Here is a 27,813-nt window from a genome sequence, read left to right as displayed (position 1 = left end):
TGCGGAGTCTTAAGCACTGCACCACCAGGGAAGTCCCGGACCCCGTTTTTGCTTAGAGAGCTAGGTGGTCTTCACAGCGTGGGCCACACAAACCATCTGTTGTCAGAGGTACAGCATTCTCTACATTTCCAGAGGGGCAAGTTGACACTTGACGCAGGAATTGAGCGTGAGCTGAGTTGCGGCACCTTGAAGGCTGTCCGGTATGACAGCTGCTGGCCACGTGAAAGACGATCAAAGCCAGTCGCCCAGTCTCTGGAGCCGCTGTGAGCTTGTGGCCACGGGTTGGACGGCACGGACGTAGACTGTTTCTGTCACCACAGAAAGTTCGACTGGGCTGTCTTGCTCCAAGTTGGTGCTTCTGAACGGGGGGCAATGCTGCCCCCAGTGGACACTTGGCAGAGTCTGGAGACATTATTGATGGTTACACCTGGGGGGATGGAGACCAGGGAAGCTGGGCCCAGCACGCCCCGCATCTGAGATTCATCCAGCCCCAGTGTCAGTAGTGCTGAGGCAGAGAAACTCTGCGTTGACATGAGAGACCCTGTCTGTCTGTCTGTCTGTCTATCAATCATCTATCCATCCACCTATCATTATTATATCTATGCACCATCTATCAAAACTATAAATCTTTCATCTATCCATATCTATCTATCCATCTGTCATCTACCACTCTACCTATTATCTATTTATCCATCTACTGTCTGTCTATATTTCTCTATCATCTATCTACCATCTCTGTATTTCTCTATTATGTATGTATGTATCCATCTATACCTATATCATCCATCCATTTATCATCTGTCTTCTGTATCTTTCTATCCATGTATCCATCCATCCATCCATTTATTACCTTTTTCTATCTAGCTGTCATCTGTCATCACTCTTACTTATCATCTACCACCTACCTATTATCTATCTTCTATCTGTCGTCCATCTGTCATCCATCTGTCTATACCAGTGGTCTTCAACCAAGGGGATTCTGCTCCTCGGGGGGACACTTGACAATGTCTGGAGGCATTTGGGGTGTCACACATGCGGGGGGGGGTGTCTACTGACATGTGGCGGGTGGAGACCAGGGATCGTGCTCCACAGCCCACAGTGCCCAGCACACGCCCTCCCCCCCAACCCCCGAATTATCTAACCCAGAGTGTCAATTACGCTGAGGGGCATTGTTCGTAACTTTGCAGGGTGCTATGACATCATCACATCCCACCCTGGATGCAGTACCAGGCTGTGACTTTTAACCTGCCCGGATGGTGTTGTCAGAATACAAAGACCAGCCTTTGTGCTCCTGGGTGAAGAGTCACCCAGCGCGGTTCCAGGTCCCTCACATCTGCTCCTGGGGAGCCCAGTGCAGGGCCAGGGATTCCAGACGTTTCCTTGTGTTACATTCCTTAGCGTTGGGGTTGGTGTGAGGGACTTCCTGTGTTTCTTTTTTCTTGCGTGATTATACACTTTGTATCTTTCTTAAGAGAGAGTGTAGCTTAGTAATTAATCTGTAAATAGAAGAATTGTGTGTCTGAAATATCTGTTCTACAGGAGGGCTCTGTGAAAGGGAATGTGGCTTGACACAGCAACATTTTGAGAGAACTGATTGTTTTTGTTTTTTTTAAATCTGTCTAGACTAGTGAACTCACAACTCTAACCCCTCCCACCCAGGGCTCAGCTGAATTGTGTCCAGTTTAATCAGCTGATCTTTGAAGGTTCCAAGTTTAAAAAAAAAAAATCCTCAGAGCTTTATCCAAAGCACACATTTTTGGGGGTAAATTTTGCTTATTAAGAGATAATTCACAAACCGTAAAATTCACCCTTTCAAAGTGTACAGTTCCACAGTTCTAATTTTAATCTGAGTTAGCACACATTCTTTAATAAACACCTTCTAAAGATTTTTTTTTTCGCCTGTAAAACAGAAGTTTGTACTAGTTTGCAGCCGTAATTTCCAAAAGCCAACTCTGAAAAGGAGAACTGTAGGCTTGGGACACATGATGTCATGTATTGTAGTTTATAAGCTTTTCTGATGTTACCTTAAAGGGGGGAAACCTCAAAGAAAAGAACTGGGGTTTACAATGATACATTCTTTCATTATGGTGTAGTAATTATCTTGCAATAATTATATAATGTATGTTTATTGAATTGATCAATTGAACATAGATTTAACTATCATGTACCTGAAACATTTCTACAGCTCACAGATTTAAAAAATGAAAATTATACATGGAAATGCATCCCTGTTTTTGGCCCCCATCTGCCTCCATCACCACATCCCCTAGCCAACTCCAGGTACCCAGCTTAGTATCTTGTATCTTTCTGCAGAAGCCCCTTTCAGGGACTTCCCTGGTGGTGCAGTGGTTGGGAGTCCACCTGCCAGTGCAGGGGGACGCGGGTTCGAGCCCTGGTCCGGGAAGATCCCACATGCCGCGGAGCAACTAAGCCCGTGCGCCGTAACTACTGAGCCTGCGCTCTAGAGCCTGTGAGCCACAACTACTGAGCCCGCAGGCCACAACTACTGAAGCCCGTGTGGCTAGAGCCCGTGCTCCACAACAAAAGAAGCCCCCTCAGTGAGAAGCCCGCGCATCGCAACAAAGCATAGTCCCCACTCGCCGCAACTAGACAAAGTCCGCGCGCAGCAACGAAGACCCAACGCGGCCATAAATAAATAAATTTATTTATTTTTTTAAAAAAAGTCTTTTCAACATAGAGGAGCACATATCACTATCAAGAGTGGACTGACGTTTTCTTCATATACTGCCTTCTTTCAGCCTCCTTAGAAATTATAGATCCCTTTTTCAATTGGTTTAAACATCTGCAAACTAATTTCACTTGTCTAAACAGTTGAGGAGATAAAACCTTTGCTCCCGTTGGGTGGAGGAGACAAGTGATTCCTGACACCTTGCAGGCGGGGTTCCAGGCAAAGGGGGTGACTGCTGATGACACTTGGGATGCACGGGTGGTGGAAGGGAGTTGGATGGGACCCCCGGATCCCCCCGGGTGGCCAGGTGACGCTGCTGAGGCTGAGGCTGCCTGCCGTGTCCCAGGCTCACCTGCGGGTCCGCTGAATTCTTCCCACGTCTGGGCATGCTAGCGCATTGGGGGTATGTCACCCTCTGTCCAGCCCCCATCTTGCAGAATGGCTGCATCAGAGGCCACGGTACGACGAGGCCGGCGGTGTGTGATCCTCAGGCAGCCTCGGCTCTGAAGCGTGGTCCAGACCCCTCTGTAGCCCCTTGAGGGTCGCTGGGTCGCTCAGAAGTCTCCCAGTTGCAACCCTTAATATTATATACATCCTGTGTTAGCCTCTGTACCTTAACCTACCTCGACCATATAGAAGTGTGAGGAAGAAGAGTGTTCCCTCGAAACCCAACGCAGAGCTCAACCCCCTGGCCCAGCAGGTGACACACAGGGTGTGGGGATTCTGCTCCCGCTGAGGGGACCTGGGTTGAAGCGCCTTTTCCGCCGCATCCTCTTTCCCAGCGCCACGGGGAAGAGATGCCGTGCTTTCTTGGAAGCGCTGCTCCTGTGGCATTTTTACCCACCCCCCCGCACTGGCCTGTCGGCTGTCTTTTCTCCTGCATTTCAGGGCAGGTTGGGTCTCCTCCACCCACACTCTCTGTCCCCTTGGCCATGCCTGTTCTGTTTTGTTAGCATCTGGGATACACCAGTGCAAGGCACACTGAGCATCGTAACTTCAAGAGAGATCGCAGGTTACAGAGAGGTGGAGGGTGCAGGGGATGGGATGGCCGGTAAGGCAGGTCTCTCTTTAGAGATGGTTGGGTCACCTCTTTCTGAGCTCTGGCTCAGCTCCCTTCCTGCCGGTATAAACAGGTATGATTCTGCTCTGTATACAAGGGGCGGGTGCAGACTGTTCCAGGATGGGGTGGATACTCACTGAGAACTCTTGCAGTTGGTCTCTTTGTGATCCTGAGATGCTCCCCTGAAAAGCTTTACCTCTAACAAACTTCTGGTTACCAGGGGATAGTGGGTCATGGGAGGGAGAGATAAATTAGGAGATTGGGGTTAACAGAGACACACTACTATATATAAAATAGATAAACAACAAGGACCTACTGTAGAGCACAGGGAACTGTACTCAATATCTTGTAATAACGTATAATGGAAAAGAATCTGAAAAAGAATATATATATATATATATATAAAGAACTGAATCACTTGCTGTAAACTGAAACTAACACAACATTGTAAATTACCTATAGTTCCATTAAAAAAAATAGCTTTCTCTGGACTTCCCTGGTGGTCCAGTGGTTAAGAATCCGCCTTCCAGTGCACGGGACGTGGGTTCGATCCTGGTTGGGGAACTAAGATCCCCCATGCCGCGGAGCAACTAAGCCCGCGCGCCACAACTACTGAGCCCTCGCACCACAACTAGAGAGAGGCCCGCACGCCGCAGCGAAGGAGCCCGCCGCATGCCGCAACTAAGACCCGACGCAGCCAAAAATAAAATAAGTAAAATAAATATTAAACAAAAAAAGGTTTCTCTGTATCAGACGGCTGTGGGAAGTGAGTTGAAATTAGTTGGCGTCCGGATCCCAGGAGTCTTCAGGAGTGAGGTTTCTTGACGTCAGAAGCTGGGTGACGGGTGTATTTAATCCTCTTCCCAGCTCTCTGTGCTTTAAGGTTTGATAGAGTGGTTTGGACTGTCCTAAGGTTGCGTCGGCTGTTACTAAATGAAGATGGAGATTACAGGTAATTGTCAGGTGGACTGTGATGAGGTTTTGTCTCCTCTCTTGGAAATAGGCTTACAAAGCCCGTATCTATCTGTCATCTGTCTCTCCTTCGTCCATCTCTCCATTCTTTCTATCTGTCCACGTATCTGTGTATCCGTTCCTTCCTGTTTTTGACAGGGGTGGGGGGGATACAGTCAGGTTACGAAAAAGAAGGCAGGTGAGCTGGTACAGTCGGTCCTTCTCGACCGATGCCTTTAGCGAAGTGTCTCTGGTCGAACCTGGAATCTATGGATTTCGGACACAGGGCTTCTTGAAGATGGTCACGTGGGGCATAGGATCCTCCAGGGTGTACGACAGACGCGATTTTTTACAAGAACTTTTTATGATGAACTAGTTGAAGACGATTCATTCAGCAGTTGAAGACGCAGGAGAAGTTGTAGAATAGTCCACAGAGGGGAGTCCCCCTGAGTCCTCCTCCGGGACCCCCAGTGATAACATCCTCCGTAAACACAGGACGAAGTTAAAACCAAGACCTGGCTTTACAGGATCTCCCGAGTGGGCCTCCTTTGGTAAGAGTGGAGGCAACTGAGAGACTTTCTGCACGAAATCTGAGCTTTGATTCTGGGTCCCTTGTAAGAAGGTAACACCCGGGAGGCCACCCTGGGATCTTTGGGTAAAGAATGGATTAGAAGGATGAAGCTGATGTCTTCCGTTGCTGGATTAGGCCCATAGATGTGAAAGACAGGCCTTGACATCTCAGACCCCCGAATCCATCCCCAGAGCCGTGGTACCTCCTGTTCAGAACTGTTTCATCCCCAGCGTGACCCAGAATGGAAAATGTGTGTGTGTGTTTAAGAATTGTTTGCATATTCAGATAACTGCCCCTCCCTTGCTGTGTGGACGAGGTGTCATCCTATTTATTGATTTATTGTTTGAATTTTTTTTTTTTTTTTTTTTTTTTGCGGTATGAGGACCTCTCACTGCTGTGGCCTCTCCCGTTGCAGAGCACAGGCTCCAGACGCGCAGGCTCAGCGTCCATGGCTCACGGGCCCAGCCGCCCCGCGGCATGTGGGATCTTCCCGGACCGGGGCACGAACCCGTGTCCCCTGCATCGGCAGGCGGACTTGCAACCACTGCGCCACCAGGGAAGCCCCTATTGTTTGAAATTTTTATGGGAGTACAGTTGATTTACAGTGTGTTAGTTTCAGGTGTACAGCAAAGTGAGTCAGTAATACATATACATATATCCACTCTTTTTTAGATTCTTTTCCCAAATAGGCCATTACAGAGTATTGAGTAGAGTTTCCTGTGCTCTACAGCAGGTCCTTATTAGTTATCTGTTTTATATATAATAGTGTGTATGTGTCAATCCCAGTCTCCCCATTTATCCCTCCCCCCAGAGCTCATCCTTTTTAGAGCAGACCCTTCAGAGCATGAACTCAGTCATTTTTAGGGAACCAGTACTATTTCTGAATCTCTGAAACAGGAAGAAAAGAAAAGGTGATTTCTCGTCAGGTTAAAAACTGGTTCAGTTCCCTAATTTTCAACAGAACACAGGAAATACGGTTCTTATGTACAGGACTCCCTTTGCACATTTAACCAGTCTTGGCTAGTTTCCACCTTGGTGGAGTTTCTATCTTAATTCTGCTCCACGGGTTGTTACAATGATCCTGTTATTTCACGTTGTCTTTTCCTTTATTTGTGAAATAAATGTTCTCCTTAAACGTGTCCTCAAAGGATTTGTTTCTACCCCTTTCATCATCAAAGCGTGGATACGTCCTTTCTTGTGGAGTCTTTTTTCCTTAAAGCACAAGACGGAAGCGTGTAAGATAAAGTCACTGCCGATGGTCTCCACGATGTAAAGTCATAAAAAAGCAGTGTGTTTCTTAAAGGTTAAATTTTGTCAGAGGTATCTAGAAATAGATAGAGGGGTATTGCATATTTCATTTGATTGCTGCAGTCTCAAGGATTAAAAAAACAGTCATTGGGAAGCCAGACTTCTGTGTCATAACGGTAAGCTTAAGTATGTGCATTTTCGCAGGAGACATTATGCGTATACACTTTTACAAAATCCTTTGTAAGAGGAGGAATCTTCTCACTTCCAGTAATTAAAACATGAAATGAAAATGCAGTTCATAAAAGGGAATGTGGAATTTGGCTGTCTCTCTGGCAAAACTGCCTGTGTCAGAGACTCCAAGAGAAATTCCCTTTTCTGGCGGGGGCGTGTTCCTGGTGAGGACAGCCATGGGGCTTACCCCACCGGAGCAGAAACCCAGCAGTGTTTCCTTTGCCCAGAAAATGTTGCTGTTATTAGCTATCATCCTATTCTGTCTTGAAGCAGACTCCTGGTTTGCGTGCTTCTTTTTTTTTTTTTTTTTTTGTGGTACGCGGGCCTCTCACTGCTGTGGCCTCTCCCGTTGCGGAGCACAGGCTCCGGACGCCCAGGCCCAGCGGCCATGACTCACGGGCCCAGCCGCTCCGCGGCATGTGGGATCTTCCCGGACCGGGGCACGAACCCGTGTCCCCTGCATCGGCAGGCGGACTCTCAACCACTGCGCCACCAGGGAAACCCTGCATGCTTCTTTTGATAAGCTTTTGGAAAGTTCATCACTTTTCCAGAACAGACCGGCTTTTCATTTTATGAATTCTAGAGTTTTCGTTGAGTATCTCCTCATCAACTATCTGGACAAAGACAGTTGAGTGTGGTGTCCTCAGTGCTGGCCCTTAAATTTCCCCGGATTTCCCAAACTACATCAGTGTATCAAAAGACTTGAGCAGATCCCTGTTGGGGTGTTTGAAAAACGTAAATTTTCATTTCCAGACGTGTTCTCAAACGGGAGGAAGATAAGTAAAAATCCTGTTAGGTTCTGTATGCAAAAACATGAACACATAGGATTAGGTGATTAGATAATAAGGATGCTAGAAGAATCGTTGCATTGCTTGCTTGAATTTGTACCCCTGGAGCTGCCGTAACAAATTACCACCAAACTAGGGAGCTTAAAACCATAGGCATTCATCCTCTCTGAATCCTGGACACCAGATGTCTGAAGTCAAGGTGTCCCAGGGCCGCGCTCCCTCCAGAGGCTCCAGGGGAGTGTCCTTCCCGCCTCTTCCAGCTTTTGGGGGCTCCAGGCGTCCCTGGACTTGCGGCCACATCCCTCCCGTCTCTGCCTCTGTCTTCCCGGGGCTTCTCCTCTGTGTCTGGGTCTCTCCTCTTCCGTCTCTTGGAAGGACCCTGTCATTGCATGTAGGGCCACCCTCATCCAGGAGGACCTCATCTCAGACCCTTCCCTTCATCACCTCTGCAAAGACCCTGTTTCCAAATAAGCTCCCGTTCCCAGGTTCCAGGGTTAGGAATTGAATCTGTCTCTTGTGGGACACAATTCAACCCTCAACTGGTGGGAGGAGGGTTAGAAAAACTGTGTGTAGGTGAGGCAAACAGGACCAGGCCCACTGTGGGTCCCCTCCCAGGACAGAGGTTGCGTAGGGTCCACATGGGCGATGTCGGTTTTCTGGTGTGTTGGTCCATTAGTGGATTTTTTCTGCAGAACGTGGTGCGGGAAAAGGGGGGAGACCAGAGGGGGATGGAGGGTGAAATCAGAGGGCGTGGCCTCCCTATCATTTCTGTCATTACCCCTGTGATCCCCATACCCCGAGATAAAACCCAGAGTGGTTTCCGTTTTCTCCTTTTGTAATTCCCTGGCATTCCACGCTACTCCTACGGTCCCCATTCTGTGTGGATTTCCCCCCAAGTGTTTTCAGTTCCAGCAAACTTACAATGACCCACACGAACTTAAATCCTAGTAGCTTTGATTTTCCACCTGCTTCATTTACATTATGGGTTTTCAAAGACAAAATAAGGTGGTCGCTTTTTTTTAACCTGGCGTCTGCAGGGCAAAGGCTTTGCCATGGTCCCTGTGTGACCTCCCTCCTCTCGGGACAGTTTGTGGGTTTGGGGCTGAGGAAGACGGCAGGTCAGTCCCTCCTGACCCTGCGAAATGCATTTTCTGTGCTTTCCCACACCTCACTCTGCAGTTCTTTTTTTTTTTCCCCCTCTGTTGTGACTTCACAGTAAAGTGATACCTTGTGTTCAAGGTGACCCCTTTATTTATTTTTTAAATTTTTACTGGAGTGTAGTTGAGAAATAGGTTTGTTTGTTTTTTCCGCGTTTTTTTGAGATGTGTTTGATGTATAACGCTGTATTAGTTTTGGGTGTGCAACGCAATGACTGGATATTCGTATATATTGGAAACTGATCACCACAGTCTATCTAGTTAACATGCATCACCTCACATAGTTACACATTTTTTTCTCGTGATGAGAACTTTTAAGATCTACTCTCTTCGCGGCTTTCAAGTAAACAATACAGTGTTACTAACTGTAGTCACCATGCCGTACCTGACATTCCCAGGACTTATTTATTTTGTAACTGTAACCTTCTACCTTTTAACCCCCTTCATCCATTCCCCCGATCGCTCACCCCTCACCTCTGGCGACCACCGTCGACTCTGTTTCTATGAGTTTGCCCTTTTTTAGATTCCTCATATATATGAGATCATACAGTGTGCGTTTTTCTCTGTTGGACTTACTTCACTTAGCCTAATGCTCTCGGGGCTCATCCGTGATGTCCCAAGTGGCAGGATTTCCTTCGTTTTTTAATTTTATTGGAGTATAGTTGATTATCACACTAAGTGAAGTAAGTTAGACAAAGATCATACGCTGTCACTCATCTGTGGCATCTAATTAAAAATGATATAAATGAACTTACTTACAAAACAGAAACAGACTCACAGATTTCGAAAACAAACTTATGTTTACCAGAGGGGAAACGTGAGGGGGAGGAATCAGTCAGGAACCTGGGATTAACTTACACATACTAGTATATATAAAATAGATAATCAACAAGGCTTTCCTTCATTTTTACGCTGAATAATATTCCATTTCATCTCTTATTGGGCGGAGGTGGGTCATGTAACCATCCTTACCTGCAGCAAAGCTAAAAGGGGGACTTTTCTACTTTCCAACGGGAGATATGGAGAGCTGGGGATGTATATTGGAGAGCCTGCCAACAGCGAGCAGGAAAAGATGTTTGTCCTTTTTCTTTCCACTGCAATAACGACTTCATACCAGCACCATTGAATGTTGGTTTGGTCTTTAGCGCGTTAAAGCCGGTCACCTTAAAAATTACAGCATGCTGGTTTCATCCGCCGTCAACAAGACGGTTTCCCTGTATCATCCTGTAATCTGACTGTGGTGCCGGGGGAGTTCCCCCATCTCTGCACTGCAGGCACTCTGCTTTGAGTTCTCAGTGTTTACAGCACACACAGCTCAGAGCAAAGCTTAAAAGATGTGGCAGGCAGAAAGGTAAAAAAAAAAAAAAAAATCTGTTGAGTCATAGCCGTGTTGTCTTTCTTTTCATCGTTAGAATTTTAGCGTGTGGCGAGACCGTTGATAACGTCGATCTAGTCACCTACCTGTTCTATCAGAGAGATGAAAACAGTATGAGTCCAGACGGGTTCATTTGTTTGCGTTCGGTTCACAGAGCAAGTCAAAGGCACAACGTGCACTAGAAGCCATGCCAGTGTCCTCAGTTCCCGTTCCTGCGCCCTTTGCCAAGCGATCTCCTGAAAACCCCTAACCTGTGTCCATTCACTCTCCTCGGGGCCCTTTCCCTACTTGCGTCTCTGTGAACCTGCTTGCGCAGAACTTTGTCAACGCTGCCTCACTGTGACACAATTCTGTTCTTACTTCTGAATCATCTTTTGATGAGGACGGACTTTTAAAACCTGTACTGGGGCTCATCATTGGCTTCTTCTGGCACAGTTTCTTTCCTTCATGTGTGTACATCGCTTTCTACTTGCGCGATAATAAAATATTCACGATTGGGAACTTGCTTTAAAAGCCAAGGTGACGTAGCCATGTCCCTCACCCCAGCTGCGTAAGCCAGTAGAGGCACTTACGTATTTTGCAGCTTGAGAATTTCAATTTGTAGAAGAGGCCCTCCCCCCAAGTGCGTTGCTTAGGTGTAACTTTGTTTTCCTCTCCATGTTACCGTGTGCCGTAAATGGCGTTCCCAACTCTGTGGAAGAGGAGAAGGTGGCTGCGTGGTTGCGTTGAAGGTCTTTTTCGTCTTCGAGCCATCCCTGAATTCCTTTCTTCCTGCTTTCTCATCATGTTGATGGCCATTTTTCCAGCCAGGGAGCCCCAATTCGTTGGCCGCTTTCCACACCTCCTTCCCCTGGGAGAGCCCTTCCTCTGCGTTATTTCTTCGATAAACGGGCGGAAAGGACAGCCGTCTTGGGTAAGCTTCCAGAGGCTCACACAGACAGATGTCATTTTTCTGCCCCCAACTTTACCTTTTCTCTGGCCGTAGGTAAAATGCCTTCGGAGCTTTAATCTCAGAGGTGCCCCAAGTGATTGCCGGCCGGGGGGAGGGGTCGCAGCTGGACCCCACCCCACAGGGAGGCTCAGAGGGTGAAGAAGGGCTGGTGGGAGACCACAGAGGAGGAGACATTGGGTTGACAGTGTCACAGCCTATGGTACACAAGAGGGTTTGATTGCCTGTTACATTTATACTGTTGATTTCCTTTCATGTTCGCAGTGGTTGCACTTTTTAAATTTTTCTCTCTGTTAGTATCTGCATCACTGGTTCTAACCCTTGGCAAGTGTTCACAGAAACACTGAGTGCGTTTAGCTGGCATTAATGGCTTAAAGGAAGCAGCTTGTGAGGAGGGGTGTGTCACACTTAGCCTTCTTTGTTTTGTTTTGTTTTGTTTTAACAGGACGGTGGCAATCACCAACACGTGTACTAGACTTTTGAGTTCGTTAGCCTCTCATACAGTGCTTTGTGGGATAAAGAGGAACCTGGCAGGGATACTCACAAGTTTTCATGGAAAGAGTTATCTTCTGATTTTTTATTTTTTAATCCAATTTTTTAAATTGAAGTAGAGTTAATTCGCAATGTTGTGTTAGCTTCAGGCGCACAGCAGAGTGATGCGGTTATATATATGCTTATCTATTCTTTTTCAGATTCTTTCCTATTCTAGGTTATTATAAGGTGTTGAGTAGAGTTTCCTGTGCTCTACAGTAGGTCCTTGTTGTTCACCTGTTTTATATATAGTAGTGTGTATCTGCTAATCCCAAACTCCTAACTTATCTCTCCCCACCCCCTGCTCTCCCCTCCGGTAACCGTAAGTTTATTTTCTGTGTCTTGTCTTGATTTAGAAAACCTAAAGAAAAAGACACGTCGAAGGAATGTATTTAGCATCATTTTCCATTCTGCCTTTCCCTGTGTGTGTGTGTGTGTGTGTGTGTGCGCGTTTCCTCTGGGACGACTCATTTGCAGAAAGGATGGCCAGTCGCCCCTATTAAAGAACAATTCGGGGGCAAGTGATCGTGTGCGTGTGTCAGTTCAGTTGACCGTTCCAGACAGGTGCCTGTCACCCAGCCCTCGCACCAGGTGTCAGTTCAGTTGACCGTTCCAGACAGGTGCCTGTCACCCAGCCCTCGCACCAGGTGCATCGCCCATTACTGAGCTGTCCGAGCCTCCAGGTTGCCTTGAGGTCGGGGTGCTGGTCTCCCGTCCTGGGGGCCGTGGCTGCTGACACCGCGTCTCCCCACTGCAGGTACGGGGACGTTCGGTCGCGTGCAGCTGGTCCGCGAGAAGCAGAGCACACGTTTCTTCGCCCTGAAGGTGATGAGTATCCCGGACGTCATCCGCCTGAAGCAGGAACAGCACGTGCACAACGAGAAATCCGTGCTGAAGGAAGTCAGCCACCCGTTCCTGGTCAAGCTGTGAGTCCCCTTCGCCGGGTCCCCACCCTCCCGCTCCCCAGGTGGATTCTCCTGCGGGAGGTGGGATGGGGTGCGGTCACAGCGGGTCACCCTCTGCTGAGACATCTCAGCTCCCGGTCTCGCGGAGAAAGGCGCCGTTCCCACGAGTGCCTGCCAGGGTGGCACGCCTGGCGCTGCCCCCCCTGCACCAGCCGCGTGTCCACAGGGCCGCCTGGGGCCCGCCAGAGGCTCTGTCCCCTCCTCCCACACCCAGCCCCCTGGACAGCCGGTCCAGTCGGTCTTCCTGGGACCTCAGTCACCTGCTCACCTCTGCTCGCTCACATCGTTCCTTGGGTTTCTAGCTGGCCGTTCAGTGGCCCCATGTCGATGCCTCATAGAACCTTCCAGTTGAAGGTGCCCAAGGTGGACCAAATGGATCCCTCTTTCTGCCACGCTCTTTGCTGGCGGAGGATAAGGCCGTTTCCCACTCAGGGGCCTCAGGTGTGGGCGTCCACAGAGGGCTCTCCGTCGCCATCCCCGGGGGCCTGCCCCTTCCGCCGCCTTCCTCACGCCCCTTCGCAGCCCCCGACCCGTCCCAGCCCAGCCTGGTGTGGGCCCCCCTCTGTGGCCTGACTGCCCAGCTGTTCTTGGCCTCCAAGACGTGCCTCTTTCAAGGCGTTCTTTGCTTTCACTACAGCCGTAGTGATCCCTTCACCCGCACGGCCCTCTGATGACCTGCGTCTCTGCTGACACATCCTCAGGGAATGACCCCAGGGGCTCAGTGGCCTAGAAACGGTTCATCCCGGGCTCTGCCTCTGCCTCTGGCTCTTTTCAGACACTCTTGCCTCCATCCCAGGAAAGTGACCTGCAGGAGGAGGTGGGAGGTACCATCCATGTTGTCACCGCAGGGCCACCCGCCCCCCCATGGTGCCCCCTTCATCTGCCTCTCCCCACCCCCTGCCTCTCCCACCTCACCCTCACCTGCCTTTCTTCTGCGATACACCTGCCTGTACACAGAGACAGGCGCCTGCACCCTGCTCTTGGAGCACCTTGCCTGTGCCCCAGTGCAGGGAGATAACACCTGCCGGCTCACAGCCACCGGAGCAACGTCCCCAGGGCCCGAAACAGCGTGTCACTCGGAGCAGGGACGGGCGGCATGTTTGACGGGTGACAGAAGGGAAGCAGCTGACTTCTTGTCTTACTTTCCTTTTATGAAGCCCAGTGGCCGTGTTGGGCCAGTGTGGACGGGTCAGTAGAGTCTCATGCTGTTGAGTCATTAAAATCGAAACAGAAAAAGAACTTAGCCAGTGCAGCAGAGCCACCACCCCTCCCTGTTCAGGTCTGAGTCTCCTCTTCGCTGGGAGGTGGTGGGGAGATGGGTAGAAAATCTCATGCGTGTAGATCTTCTTCTGGAAAGAAGAAAAGCTTCTCCTTCTGGTGTCTCTTCGAGAAACTGAAATAGTGATTCTGGATGACGACTTCAGTTGGCTAGGGTGTTCAGTACACGTTTTGTAAAGGAGCTGTGGACTCCTTTATCTGTTGCCAAGTCATTCTCACGTGATTTGGGAGAACGGTCTTGGGCTTTTACCAAATACAGGAAGTCTCAAGCCAGGACCCCGGGGTGTGTCCCCCAGGGTGCTTTGTGGCTGAATTTTCCCAGGAAGACGGCGCACCTGGCCGCTGGGTTCCGGTTTGCTCTGGAGACCAAGTGGCGTGATGGGTTATGTGTCTGCAGTGAAATTAGGAGAACACGGAAGAGAAGCAGGTGGAGTTGATGGTGAAAATGAAAAGTCTGAGACATTGGCGTCGAGAAGACACAAGTTTGGAGAAGAGGGAAGAAGGCAGCGGGAGGAGTGCTTCCCAGGGCTGTGCGTGGGTGGTGGGCGTGCCGCCCGGCGGCTGGCGGGGTTGCTGAGGTCTCCTCAACGCATATGTTCTGGGATCAGGCACGTCCCCCTGGAAACATTAGGGTGATGCTACAGGGAACCTTGGGGGATGGCTTCCATTCTGGGAACTCCACCTTGTGGGTTGAATTGTGTGTCGTGTCCCCCCCCCCCACCCCTGCAAAAGATACGTTGATGTCCTGACCCCCAGTACCCGTGAATGTGACCTTATTTGGAAGTTGGGTCTTTGTAGGTGTCATCAAGATGGAGGTCGAGGTCCTATAGGAGTAAGGTGGGTTCTCCATCCGATGTGATGGGTGCCCTCGTACCAAGCGGAGAAGACACACAGAGACACACAGAGAGGAGAAGGCCACGTGAAGACGGAGGTGGAGATTGGGGTGATGCGGCCATAAGCCGAGGAGCCCCAGGGGTTGCTGGCAACCACCAGAAGCTGTAGAAGAAGCTAGGACAGATCCTTCCCTGGAGATTCTAGAAGGAACCACCAACGCCCTGATCTTGCACTTCTGGCCTCCAGAACTATGACAGGATGCATTTCTGTTGTTTAAGCCACCCAGTTTGTGCTCTTCTGTTACGGCAGCCCCAGCAAAGTACCACACACCCCGTCGTCTCCTGGAGTGGGCACCAGCCTAGGGGGTGCTTTCTAACTACGTCAGAGGAGTCCCCAGGATAGAATCCTTGAGCTTTGGGAAGTTAAAAGGGAGTAGGGAAAAGGAGGACCGTGAAAAACAGAGCTTTAGTCAGACAACTCTGCTTCCTTGTCTCCTGGACAGCTAATCAGGCGGTCTCCTCCTCAGGTAGGGTAGACTGCCGAATCCAGAGGGACGCAGACTGTGTATTCCGACGTTCCGTGCTTTTGGATAAGTACCTGAATTGTTTCCATCACAAAGGCTGTAAGCCCTAGTTTCAGTGGGATGCAGTTTGACCCCAGGTTATCTAAATCGGGTTTTCTCTAATTTTAAAGAGTGTGATCTCTCTGCACTGTGGTGGCTCTGTAGTCTGACAGTCTCTTTGCTACCTTGATATTCCTGTTGCCATACAGCTCACTGGGTGCAGGCACACCTCAGTGTAGTCTTTTTATATGTCAGGTCCAACTGTGCTACGGCCAACAGGCAGGAACGTTTCCTGGTCCTTTAGTCCACAAGGCTGTCCTCTGCATGTCTGTGTCCTGGCCTCGTCTTCCTATAAGGACCCCAGCCCTACGGGATCAGGACCCAGCCTAGTGACCTCATTTCACGTTCATCCCCTTTTTAAAGACCCCATCTCTAAATCCAGCCACATGCTGAGGTCCTGGGGGTTAGGACTTCAGCATAGAGATCTTGGGGTGGACACTACTACTTAGTGACTTGCTAAGTGCAGGTCTTTCAGTGCACAGGGGTCTTATTATAAAGTACTTGTAGCCTTTGGAAGTTTTCTGTGCACCATCACTTGAGGGGCCTGGCGGTGTTTGAAAACTGGGATTGAATTGATCCAGGGTCAGCAGACTCTAGAGGTGCCCCACACGTAATGGGGAGAGCGCTGTATCTGACCAGCCCCGCGAACGGGGGGAGTGGGGTGCCCAGGGCCACTGGATGGGGCACCAGATTTGGTGGGAAGAGACCACGAGGGAAGCAGGTATCGAATCCCCCCAGCTGTGCAGTTTCTCTTGGAAATGAGTTGCTTCTCCCAACATCTGCCTTTCATACCATCCAGAAGTGTTGAGTGAGCCTTACTCATGTTCCCGTGAAGCCACATGGAATACCGATGACCCCGGGTATCACGCCGAACAAAGACTCAAGTTTCAACTTCCACGTGAACGGTTTGGCACGTTCGCCCACGGTGTCGTTAGCGTGCGGTATTTGAAGTGCTACTGGCTGCGTTGTTGAAAGTCGGCCAGGACGTTCATTACGTCCACATCAGAGAATACATTCTGTTCTGGGATAAAGCCATCCTGAAGGCCGGTTCAGCCAGCGTAGAGATAATTTCAGAAGAGCTGACAAACTCAGTGTAGAAGGATTGTGTTACAGTCCAGGTGTCCCGGGGAGGAAGGCTTGTGTCCCCCCCAGACCGGGACCCTGTGTCTGCTCCCTGCCCTTTGTGCATATAGAAATCTATGGCATCTTAGAGTTGGTGGGATCCAGGACAGGCGTTCTCACCTGGGCGCCACTGACATTGGGGACGGGAAATTCTTTGTGGTGGCGGCTCTTCTGTGTAGTAGAGGAGGTCTAGCAGCATCCCTGGTGTCTACCCACTCGATGCCGGGAGCACACTCCCTCCGTGGTGTGATGGCAAAAAATGTCTTTAGACGTTGACAGAAAATGTCCCAGGGAGTGAAATAGTCCTGATTACAGACCACTGCCTAGATAGATAGATAGATAGATAGGTAGGTAGAAAGAAAGAAAGAATGCGTGGATGGATGGATGGAAGGAAGAAAGGAAGACAGGATGAATAGGCAGGTGATATAGAAATAGATAGTGAGATAAATAGATCGATAGGTAGATATTTGGGTAGATGGATGGGTGGGTGGATGGATGGATGGATACACAGATGGTAGACAAATGATTAGATAGGTTGACGGATGGATGGATGGGTTGAATGATGGATGGAAGGTTGGTTGATAACACCTGTGATAGGGGCACACACAAAGACTAGGTGGGTGTGGGTGCATTCTCACTTTCCTGTCCCAGCCCCTGCACGTGGAGTTCCATCATTTCGTCTTGGTGATGAGCCTGTGGACCCAATAACAGTCCCAGTGCCGTGTTGCTCATTGCGCAGTAGAAGACCCAGCTAGCCAGCCGTGTTTCATTGGCTTTCCGCTACAGATCTGGGTATGAAAGAACTCAGAGGTCCATCACCCGTGGGGCACATCCTTCTCATTATTGGCGAAATGACAGCTTGGATCTCCACATAGAGGAACTTGGGTCTTGGTCTGGAGAGGACGAGCCCATAGCCTAAAGGAAAGGTCTTTCTTCCTGCCCACAGACTTGAGTCTCGTGTGCATCTCCATGGCACGTGGACGGGTAGTTAGTAAACCTGTTCCTTGGCTTTTCTGGTAGTTAAGGAGGAAAGAACACCCTGTTCAGACTTCCCTTGACCCCTCTGCACTTGAGTTTCAGAAGCAAAAGTCCAGAAATAGCTCTCCTTCCTCTTTCACCATCGCCTGCAAGGGACGGCTGTGACAGAAGGAACACGGCCACTTCCCAATTCCTTGTTCTGTGCTTTGTCCGAACGTAACGAAATGTCCATTTTGAATTTTGGGGTGTCTGGCAAGGTGGATGCTTGTAAAAGGGAGGTTTGAATTCTCCTGATGGAGGGAAACTGTGACGTTCCCGATGAGGCTCTGGTAGATGCCAGCGTGGTTGGTAAGGACGGAATCGTCAGCCCTTCGGGGCCGGAGATCCTAAGCCGCTGAGGATGCTGCGGCAGAATCTCGCAGAAGGAGAAGGCATTTGGTGGCTGACAGGTGGGGGGAATGCTTGGTGCAGGGGCCACGGGTCAGCCAGGAGGCTGGGACATGGGGAGGGATCTGAGTCCGCCTTGGACGCAAGGCTGGACGTCGGGGGCAGCTCCAGCATCGATGCTGGTGTGTAACTCAGGAGCGGGGGTAGGAGATGGGAACGGGCCCCCAGGGCGCTTCTGGGGAGGTTAGATGGACACACTGTGCGCCCGGGCACCTCGGAGGGTGCGCTTCCCTGTGCGTTCAGCTGGGGACTTGGGTGCGAGGACAGAGCACGAGGTCACCCCGTCCCCGCCTTCCACAGCGGCGTACTGGCCTGGCACACGCCTGGGAAGTTGGACGGGAGAGACAGGGTTCCAGGTGGGGCAGTTTCCAGGGAGCCATCTGGGAAGAGAGAGAGAGCGAACGGTCGTCCTTGGGAAGGCATCAGATGTAGCCACCGAGCGTTGGGACCCCTGGGATCCACAACAAGGGGAGCCTGGGCTGGGGACGGGGAAACAAGTTCAGGTCCCCTCGGCGGGGCGGGCGGGGGGCACTGGTTACCGTGGAGCCGGTTCGGAAACTGGAAGGGATGTTCCAGAACCTCAGATTGCGCCGGGCGATGGGGCTCAAGAAAGGGTGACGTGAGTGGCTTTCTGTTTTCTCCTTTTGAACGGCAGAGTCCAGCTTTACGGCAGCATCTGGAGAAATTGTGACCAACTTTAAAGTTAGGTGTCTCCAGCTAGATGAGGCTGCCTTTTAAGTTAATTAAAATGCCACAAGGGAGGTGCTCACTGCAGACTTTGCAAATAAAAGACAATAATCAAAGGTGGAAAGTGCTTCTTTGAGCTCAGAGCTGACGTCTCTGCCAGTGTGTTCCTACTCATTGTCAATGACGGCCACTTTTTTTTTTTTTTTTGCTGTTTATGGAATAATTGATTAATATGTTCTCTCCAATGCATTTTTTCAATTTTAATTTTTTAATCGTGGTAAAATGTACCTCACATAAAATTTACCATCTTGACTTTTTTTTAAACATCTTTATTGGAGTATAATTGCTTTAGAGTGGTGTGTTAGTTTCTGCTTTATAACAGAGTGAACCAGCCATACATATACATATATCTCCATATCCCCTCCCTCTTGCATCTCTCCCTCCCACCCTCCCTATCCCACCCCTCTAGGTGGTCACAGAGCACCGAGCTGATCTCCCTGTGCTATGCGGCTGCTTCCCACTAGCTATCTATTTTACATTTGGTAGTGTATATATGTCCATGCCACTGTCACTTCGTCCCAGCTTACCCTTCCCCCTCCCCGTGTCCTCAAGTCCATTCTCTACATCTGTGTCTTTATTCCTGTCCTGCCCCTAGGTTCTTCAGAACCTTTTTTTTTTTTTTGATTCCATATATATGTGTTAGCATATGGTATTTGTTTTTCTCTTTCTGACTTACTTCACTCTGTATGACAGACTCTAGGTCCATCCACCTCACTACAACTAACTTAACTTCGTTTCTTTTTATGGCCGAGTAATATTGCATTGTATACACGTGCCACATCTTCTTTATCCATTCGTCTGCCATCTTGACCATTTTTAAGTGTATAATTCAGTGACATTAAGTCCATCCACATCGTGCAGCCATCCCAACCATCATCTCCAGAACCTTTTCATCTTGCAAAGTTGGAACTCATGGTGCCCATGAAACACTGCGTCCCCCTCCCCCTCCCCCAGCCACACCATCTACTTTCTGATGAGTGTGACAACCCTAGGGACCTCCTCTGAGTGGAATCCCACACTGTGTGTCCTTTGGGGGCTGGCTTCTCTCACCAAGCATCATGTTCTCAAGGCCTGTCCACATTGTAGCCTGTATCACAAGGTCCTTCCTTTTTCATGGCTGAGTAATATTCCATTGTGTGACTGGAACACATTTGTTTATATCCATCATGCATCCACGGACACTTGGTTTGCCTCCACCTCTTGGCTGTTGTAATGCTGCTGTGAACACAGGTGTACAGGCGTCTCAGTCCCAGCCTCAACTCCTTGAGTGCATTTTCAACATCTCTTTCTCTTTCCTGCCCGTGGAGAGTGCTTAAGCATTTTCTCTTCTCTTCTCTGCTTTTCTTTCGTTTTTATTTTTTTTCCTCGGCTTGCCTCATTCCCTTTTCTTTCTTCCTTTGTCCCTCCATCATCACCAGGTCACCACGTGGACAGTTTGGTATGATGCCTTCTGTCCTTCTCCCCGTGCTTAAAGAGCTCTGTGCGTGCGCGCACACACACATGCAGAGTGTGGCATTCTTACAGCATATTATTTTTTTGCCTCTCACTGTTTTTAACTCTGCTTCGTAGAGATCCCTCCTGGGCATTTTGGGTGGACGCTTTCCAGGAGGCCGGGCAGGGGTGAGGGCGTACAGAAAGGGAGGGAGGTCTCTTAGCTTTTCCTTGGAGAGAAGCTGGGCCATGGGCCGTGCAAGGTAGAGGTGTGAGGACCAGGGAGCGGACGTGGTATAGGGGACGGACGTGTGTGAACGTGTGCACGTGCTCCCAAAACCATGCACTGTAGTCACACTTGCTGCACACTAGACACTCTAGACTCCTAAGCTCAGCTTCTCACTCACACCTGCTCCTTCCAAGCTAGACTCATCCACCCACCTGGCGCCTGGTCCCTTCTGCCCGGATGTCTCTGCAGGCAGTTCAGGGTCCTCATGTTGGAAAGGAATTCTTGACCTTCCTCTTTGCCCCACACCTCCAATCAGTTCCTCCTTTGGACTCCCCCCAAATGGCCCTTCCAGCTCCTGGGTCCCCCCCCACCCCCCCACCCCCCGGGCACTGTTTTTGATTTCCTTTTCTTTGCTGCTGTGTTCACTCTCACCAGGGCTTCTGCCCTTTCCTCTTCCTTTTTTTTAATTCTTTGAACTATAGTTGAATTACAATATTGTGCTCGTTTCATGTGTACAGCAAAGTGATTCCGTTTTATATATTTATATAAAACTTTTTTCCTATTCTTTTCCATTATAGATTATTATAAGCTATTGAGTACAGTTCCCTGTGCTGTACAGTAGGTCCTTGTTGGTTATTTTATATGTAGTGGTGTGTATATGTTAACCCCAAACCCCTAGTTTTTAACCCCTCCCCCCGCTTCCCCTTTGGTGACCATAAGTTTATTTTCTGTGTCAGTGAGTCTATTTCTGTTGTGTAAGTAAGTTCGTTTGTATCATATTTTAGATTCCACATCTAAGTGACATCATATGGCATTTGTCTTTCTCTTTCTGGCGTACTTCACTCAGTATGATAATCTCTAGGTCTGTGAGTCTGTTTCTGTTTTGTACGTAGATGCATTTCTGTTACTTTTTAGATTTCACATATGAGTGATACTGTATAACGTTTGTCTTTCTCTGTCTGACTGACCTCACGTAGCATGATCATCTCCAGGTCCATCCATGCCGCTGCAGGCGGCATTGTTTCATTCTTTTTCATGGCTCAGTGGTATTCCACTGTATGTACACGTACCGCGTCTTCTTTATCCAGTCCTCTGCTGATGGACACTTCTGTTGCTTCCATGTCTTGGCTGTAGTGACTACTGCTGCTGTGCACACAGGGGTGCATGGATCTTTTCCAGTTAGAGTTTTCATCTTTTCCAGACCTGCCCTTTCCTCTTGTAAGTCACATCTCCAAAGTCCGTCCACCTTTGTTCATCTGGGTCCCCTCTCTTTCTTCTCAGTCACCTCCCCAGGGCTTATCCACTCTTGATTGGAGACGGGGGCTTCTTTCTGACATGAAAACCCAACTGTCATCCTTTGTTTTCCAGTCCCGTCAATGACTTTCCTTCCTGCCGTCAACAAAATGCAGACTCCCTACGGTGCATCCACAGCTCTAGGGTTTGACTGGTGCCTCAGTTTCCAACTTCCCTGTATGTCTGTCCCCAGCCTCCTTCGACCACAGATACACCTGGGCAACCCTTCCCATCTTGCTGGGACACACACCCCCTTCTGTGTTCGGTGTTTAGAGCTGGTTCCCCTGCTTCCCACAAGGCTCATGACAGGCCAAACGGGAGATGCCCTTTCCAGTGTGTCCAAGATAGGACATTGCCAGGTTTGAAGTGGGTCCTTTGTTTGGTATTTTTTAAGATTTCTTTTTTTTTTTTTTTTTTGATGTGGACCATTTTTTAAGTCGTTATTGAGTTTGTGACAATATTGCTTCTGCTTTATGTGTTTTGGTGTTTCGGCTGTGAGGTATGTGGGATCTTAGTTTCCCCGACCAGGGCTCGAACCCGCACCCCCTGCACTGGAAGGCGAAGTCTCAACCACTGGACCACCAGGGAAGTCCCCGAAGTGGGTCCTTGTCCAGATGTATCCACTAAACAGAGAAAACCAGTGGGTGGTGAGGTCAATAAAGACGGGCGATCATGAGTTACTGGAGATGCTGCTTGGTGATGCTAACCGTGGGTCCCACGCCTTTTAGATCCACTACATGCGTGCTTTTCTCGTAGCGACGTGATAAACCTTGCTTTTGGCCCTCGAACTTCTATTTTTTTTATAGACTCGGTCCTGCAGTTGATGAGAATGACGGGATGAACAGATTAGCTCCTGCAGTTCATCCCGCTTCTGATTCTCTAAACTCAAGAGTTGAATTCCTCTGTGGTCACGTGGACTGCCTCCTGTCAGCCACAAGCACCAAGCGATGACTGTAACTGTTCTTGGAATCGTGATGTCAGGAACTGTTTGAATATTCGTTTACTTCCGATCGTTAATAATACCCAACTTTTTACAACTTCTTTCCATACAAGAAACCTCTTAACTGGTGGAGCTTTGAAGCAAAGATGTATCGGAGGAATTTGTTTTCTTCCTTTCGATAATGTATCTGATTTTCGTGATTTGGAGGAGGAAAGTGGCGTCAGGGCCCTCAGGACTTTTGTTTGTTTTATAGCCGTAAGTTCTATTCGTTATGGGGGCCTTTATTTGAAAAGTATTGCTTCTTAAGCAAGCTGATGACGGATCACTTCTGCGTGTGATCTACAAAGGCAAAAATGACTTATCCGCTTAATATACGGTGGCTTTCGTAGGTATGGCGGTTGGTTGAAGGTTTGTTTGATTTCATTAGATATTTGTGGAATGAACATCTTCATCCAGCTTGGTCGGTCGGTATAGTTCTCCCCACTCGATCCCTTGTTTGTGACATTTGCGATTGTGATACGGTGATTTACCCTAGGAAATATTTATTTGGTCTTCTTCTCAGTTCCTGGCACAGAGTTCCTAAAACCCTTGCAATTTCCTAAGTGTCGAGAGCCATAAAGGTGTCTTGGAAGGCCCCCGGGTCACCTGTGGCTGGGGGCTGGTTATAGGGGAACCAACCCTTAGAGGGTTGGAACTGTCAGTCCCACCCTGACCTTGGGAAGCGGAGGGGGGCTGGAGGTTGAGTTCACTTCCCAGTGGCCAGTGAGTTCATCAGACCTACGTGATGAAGCCTCTATAAAACCCCAAGAAGGTAGGGTTCAGAGAGCTTCCGTGTCGGTGAACATGTAGAGATTTGGGGAGAGTGCAGCCTGCCCCCTCCCCAAATCTCACCCTCTGCATTGGTCCCATCTGGCTGTTCCTGAGTTAGCTCCTCTTATAATAAACAGGCGATCTAGCGCGTAAACGTTCCTGACTTCTGTGAGCCGTTCTAGCAGATGAAACCCAAGGAGAGGTCGTGGCAACCTTCCACCTGCAGCCGGTCGGTCAGAAGCACAGGTGGCCCCCTGGACTTGCCGTTGGGGTCTTGTGGGACTGAGCCCTTACCCCATGGGGTCTGATGGTACCTCTGGGTGCATAGTACCAGAACTGAGTTGAATTCTAGGACACCCAGCTGGTATCCGAGAAGGGCTTGACGTGTGAGGAATTGGGAGCCGGATAACAGACACTTCACCCTCAGTTGCTTCCTGTGTCGGTCGACCTACCCGTGGATGAAACTGCAGTTCCCCTGGAGCCCAGGGGACGGAAAGAGAGACTGTGACCCCGGCCTCCTTCCCGAATCACCTGGTGTCCAGCCACGCTATTTTTGGGGACTGACGCACTCCACCTACTTGCTCAACCCTGAAAGTCGTCTCATTCCTCGCTCCTAACCCCATCTGGGTTCTGTCCTCACCTCCCCACGTTGTTCATTATCTGATGCTCCTGAGACTTGAGATGAGTTTGCCTTGGAACCTTGTGATCCATTGTTTGCCGGAGCTGGGAATACGTCAGGGCAGCTTCTTAGCCTGGTAGTGGGTCTGTGGGAGCAGTTACAGAAGTTACGCAAAGAGTGAGTTGCCTAGCAGCTCACTGATGCCCTCCAGGTGCGTGTGTGTGCGTGCGTGCGTGCATTGGAGCAGCAGAGAGATAGGCTTATATATATTTCTCCTACCTTTTCAACCCAATTCACAGCTGTAGAAAATGGTCGTGCCCTTGCTTAGATATTATTGACTGTTTCACGTCTTCTTAAGGGCTCAGTTCGGCCCCGAAATCCCAGAATATCAGGCCTTCCCAGATGAGTTGCTAGCTAGATTGGCCATCCGCCCTGCCCCAGAGAAATTCAGCAAGTCACCAGTTTACGTAGAGGTTCGGTGTACAAGTTCACCAGTCAGGTGTCAGGATCCTACAACAGCGGTCCCCAAGCTTTTTGGCCCCGGGGGCCGGTTTTGTGGAAGACAGTTTTTCCACGGAAGGTGTGTGTCTATGGTGGGCTTCAGGTGGTAATGAGAGCGGTGGGGGGGCGGGGCGGAACGGCGGCTCATCGCCGGCTGTGCGACCCGGTTCCTAACTGGACGCGGACCAGTACCGTGGCCTGGGGGTTGGGGACCCCTGCCCTAGAACACATCTCCCCGTCAGAACCGCAAAGCCCTTGCTGGGTTCTAAGCTCGCCCGCAAAACACAGCGAGGCTGTCATGCGTTTGGGGTACCGTGCGCTTCTATGCAAGCGTCACGGCACGGAACGTCCTTGCCATACACGTAGGTATGTGGACCGGAGAAGGAGGGCGGGCGGCCCAAAGATAACGACTCATCTCGATTTTAAATGATGGAAGGAGGATGGGCGTCTGCTCAGACGATTTCTCCAGAAAGCCATTTCAGGGAGGAAGACATTTTCCTTATCCTTCCAGGCTCTTCTGGCTGGTCTGAGAATGAAATGGACGTGAGACAGATGAACAGGAGAAAGTCACACGAAAGTTGAATCCCCTGGACACACGGGAGAGACCCAGGAAAACGGAGTCACTCACAAACATGGTCCAAACCCTCATCTTAAATGCTATCATCTTCAGCTAAAGACAAAAGAGCCTGTTGGGGTAGTGGCTTGGGACTTCAAAGGGGAGGAAGGCCGTCGACATGGAGACGGAAAAGAAAAAGTTGGTAGACAAGTGTTTGCTGAGCCTGCAGAGACAATGGGACACGGAGTGGACCCTGATCTCCAGGCCCTGCTGTTTCCCCACCACGGGTGGCCCATATCACGGGCAGACATCTCTGGTGAGGATAGGGGTCCCAGGAACAGCTCCTCCGTCTAAATTCTTTTAGGCTATTAGCGAGAAGGTCAAAGTTTCTCTTTTGAGTCTTTGATTGTTTTCAGGTCGAAATAATCCGCATGCCAAGAGATACTTTGCGGGGGGGAGCAAAGTTGTGTTCCACTCCAGTAGCAATAGCCACAACCCACAACCCCAAAGCACTCTTCCTGCGTCCTGTGTTCCCTCAAGTTTCAACACGGCAAATCTCGAGCCTTTGAGCTGTCAGATGTGAGAAGGGGAACAGGCCAGAGATGCACGGCTATCAGGAACTGGGGGAAAAGCAACGCCTAGACGGGGCTGCCACTGTGCTTCTTACAGACAGGACCCCGGGCCGTCTCTCACTCTGAGAGACAGAAATCAACGGGGAACACCGAGAAAGAATGGCATGTATGGCAACCCTATCGGAGGGTAGCCGTCATCCCCCAACCGCACCCGTCGTGCAAAGAGTCTGCACGTGGAAACGCGCATGTAGAGAAACCCTTTCGTAACGCGTGGCCCATATTGTGCAAAGACATAAAAACCATAGTGCTTAACAAAAAAGCCATTCATTTGAACATCAGAAGAGTATGTTGTCCTTTTTTCTTTTTAAAAGGCTTCGCTTGGGCATAGAAAAGTTTTTCACATCCACAACGGGGGGCGTTTTTCCTCTCTGCAGCCCATCTTTTTTTTTTTTTTTTTTTCAAATTTGACCGCACGCACCGCAAGGCTTACGGGGATCTTAGTTCCCCAACCAGGAATTGAATCCGTGCCCTCGGCAGTGAAAGCACCAAGTCCTGACCACTGGACCGCCCGGGAGGTCCCCCATCTTTTTGTTTATTGCATAAACTTACACCTTCCTGACCACTGCCACACTCGGTTATTGCTTCGTGATTTTCCTTCCAGCTAGTTTTTGGGTCATTGCAAACTATCTCCTCCAGTGCTTTGTGTATATATCGATACGGTTGATTACAGGCAGATCTCAGAGATAACGGTGGGTTCCGTTCCAGAGCACCACAGTAAAGTAAATATCGCCGTAAAGCGAGTCACACGAAGCTTTTGGTTTCCCAGCGCATCTAAAAGTTACGTTTACGCTGGACTGTAGTCTGTTAAGTGTGCAGTACCATTGTGTCTAAAGAAAAGCAGTGTGGGTGCCGCAGTGAAAAACACTTTATTGGTTAAAATTGCTCACCAACCTCGGAGCCTTCCGTGACTTGCTTTTTTGCAATAGAAACACCCCAAATCACAGATCGCCACAATAACGAAAAGGTTTGAAGTATCGCGAGAATTACCAAAAGGGGACCTTATCGCGAGAATTACCAAAAGGGGACCCAGACACACAAAGTGAGCGAATGCTGTGGCAAACATGGTGCCCGTAGAGTTGCTTGCAAAACAGGGTTGTGACAGACCTTCCATTTGTTACAAATGCGGTGTGTGCAAAGCACACTGAAACGAGGCGTGCCTGTATTTTTCTTTATTTTATTGGAACAGCCCCTCCCAGCAGCCAGGACCATCTGGTGCATGGTGCCCTGCGCATCCTCACCCAAGGACGCCGGCTCCTCCGAGCATCCTTTGTTTTCATGGAAGCCCAGAGGGACGCAGCTCTTTGGGACCAGCCTTGGAGGGGAGCACAGTGTCCTGAGCAGAGAAGATGCCCGGCCCGGGGGTTCGGGGATCAGGCACCGCTGGCACGGTAGCCTCGCGTTGCTTCACATCGTCGTCTGTGTGTCCCGATCCTGCGGGGGGACCTTTATATGCTTGTGCGTGAGTCACATGTCTGTGTCCTAATCCGCTCAGAAACAGAGCCCTTACTTCCAAAGAGCGTTTCTCTTTTTTTCTACATCTTTTTTTTTTTTTTTTAACATCTTTATTGGAGTACAGTTGCTTTACAATGGTGTATGAGTTTCTGCTGTATCACAGAGTGAATCAGCCATACGTAGCCACATCTCCTTTACAGGCAAACTTTCCTCTCCATCAGTGCTTATCTCCCCAGGATGTAGCTGTTGCTTTTCCTCTTTGCCATGACCTCTAAAATTCATTCAGGACTCTGTCTCTTCTCGCATCTAGATTCTTCTTTTCTCCTCAGTTTCTCGCTGCTGCCTTTGCTCCCGTGAACAGAGCCAGTCAGCGCCTTTCTAAAGGTGACGCGTCTCTTCTGACTCTCTGGGGACATCTCCTACCCGTCGTTGCTTAGAAGTCTCTTGCTTTGGGGTTTTGTTAATGGCCACCTTTCCCAGCAGGTGTCTGGGAGGCCATCATGAATGGACTGGAAATTTGCAGTCTTGATGACGACCCTGGGGCCACTGAACCAGGTGTGATCCCTGAGGTGTGCCCACCCCGTGTGAGTCTGCTCGGGCTGTGAGACAAGCGCCCCAGATGGCACGGCTGTAGCAGCAGAGTTATTGGTGCATGTTTGGGGAGGTTGCAAGTCTGAGGTCAGGATGTCGGCCTTGTGGGTGCCCTTTGAGACTGTGGAGACGGCCGTCTCCTCCCTGTGTCCTCCCAGGGTCGTCCCTCTGTGTGTGTCTGTGTCCTGATCTCCTCTTCTTATAGGGCCACCTGTT

The 27,813-nt window shown here is 49.6% G+C and overlaps 1 protein-coding gene across 6 annotated transcripts in view; it reads left to right on the top strand.

Moving 5' to 3' along the window:
• LOC137217836 (cAMP-dependent protein kinase catalytic subunit PRKX) overlaps positions 1–27,813 on the top strand; it is an 84,547-nt gene that overhangs the window by 20,035 nt on the left and 36,699 nt on the right. For all 6 annotated transcript variants that reach the window (XM_067724805.1, XM_067724804.1, XM_067724803.1 and 3 more), the window contains exon 2: positions 12,308–12,476. In XM_067724805.1, coding sequence (XP_067580906.1) covers positions 12,308–12,476 — 169 coding nt within the window. The remainder of the gene's footprint in view (positions 1–12,307; positions 12,477–27,813) is intronic.

The sequence above is a fragment of the Pseudorca crassidens genome, chromosome Y, assembly GCF_039906515.1.
Source record: "Pseudorca crassidens isolate mPseCra1 chromosome Y, mPseCra1.hap1, whole genome shotgun sequence".
Classification (NCBI taxonomy): domain Eukaryota; kingdom Metazoa; phylum Chordata; class Mammalia; order Artiodactyla; family Delphinidae; genus Pseudorca; species Pseudorca crassidens.
The sequence above is the reverse complement of the archived record's forward strand: the minus strand, read 5'-3'. Positions and strand labels throughout refer to the sequence as shown.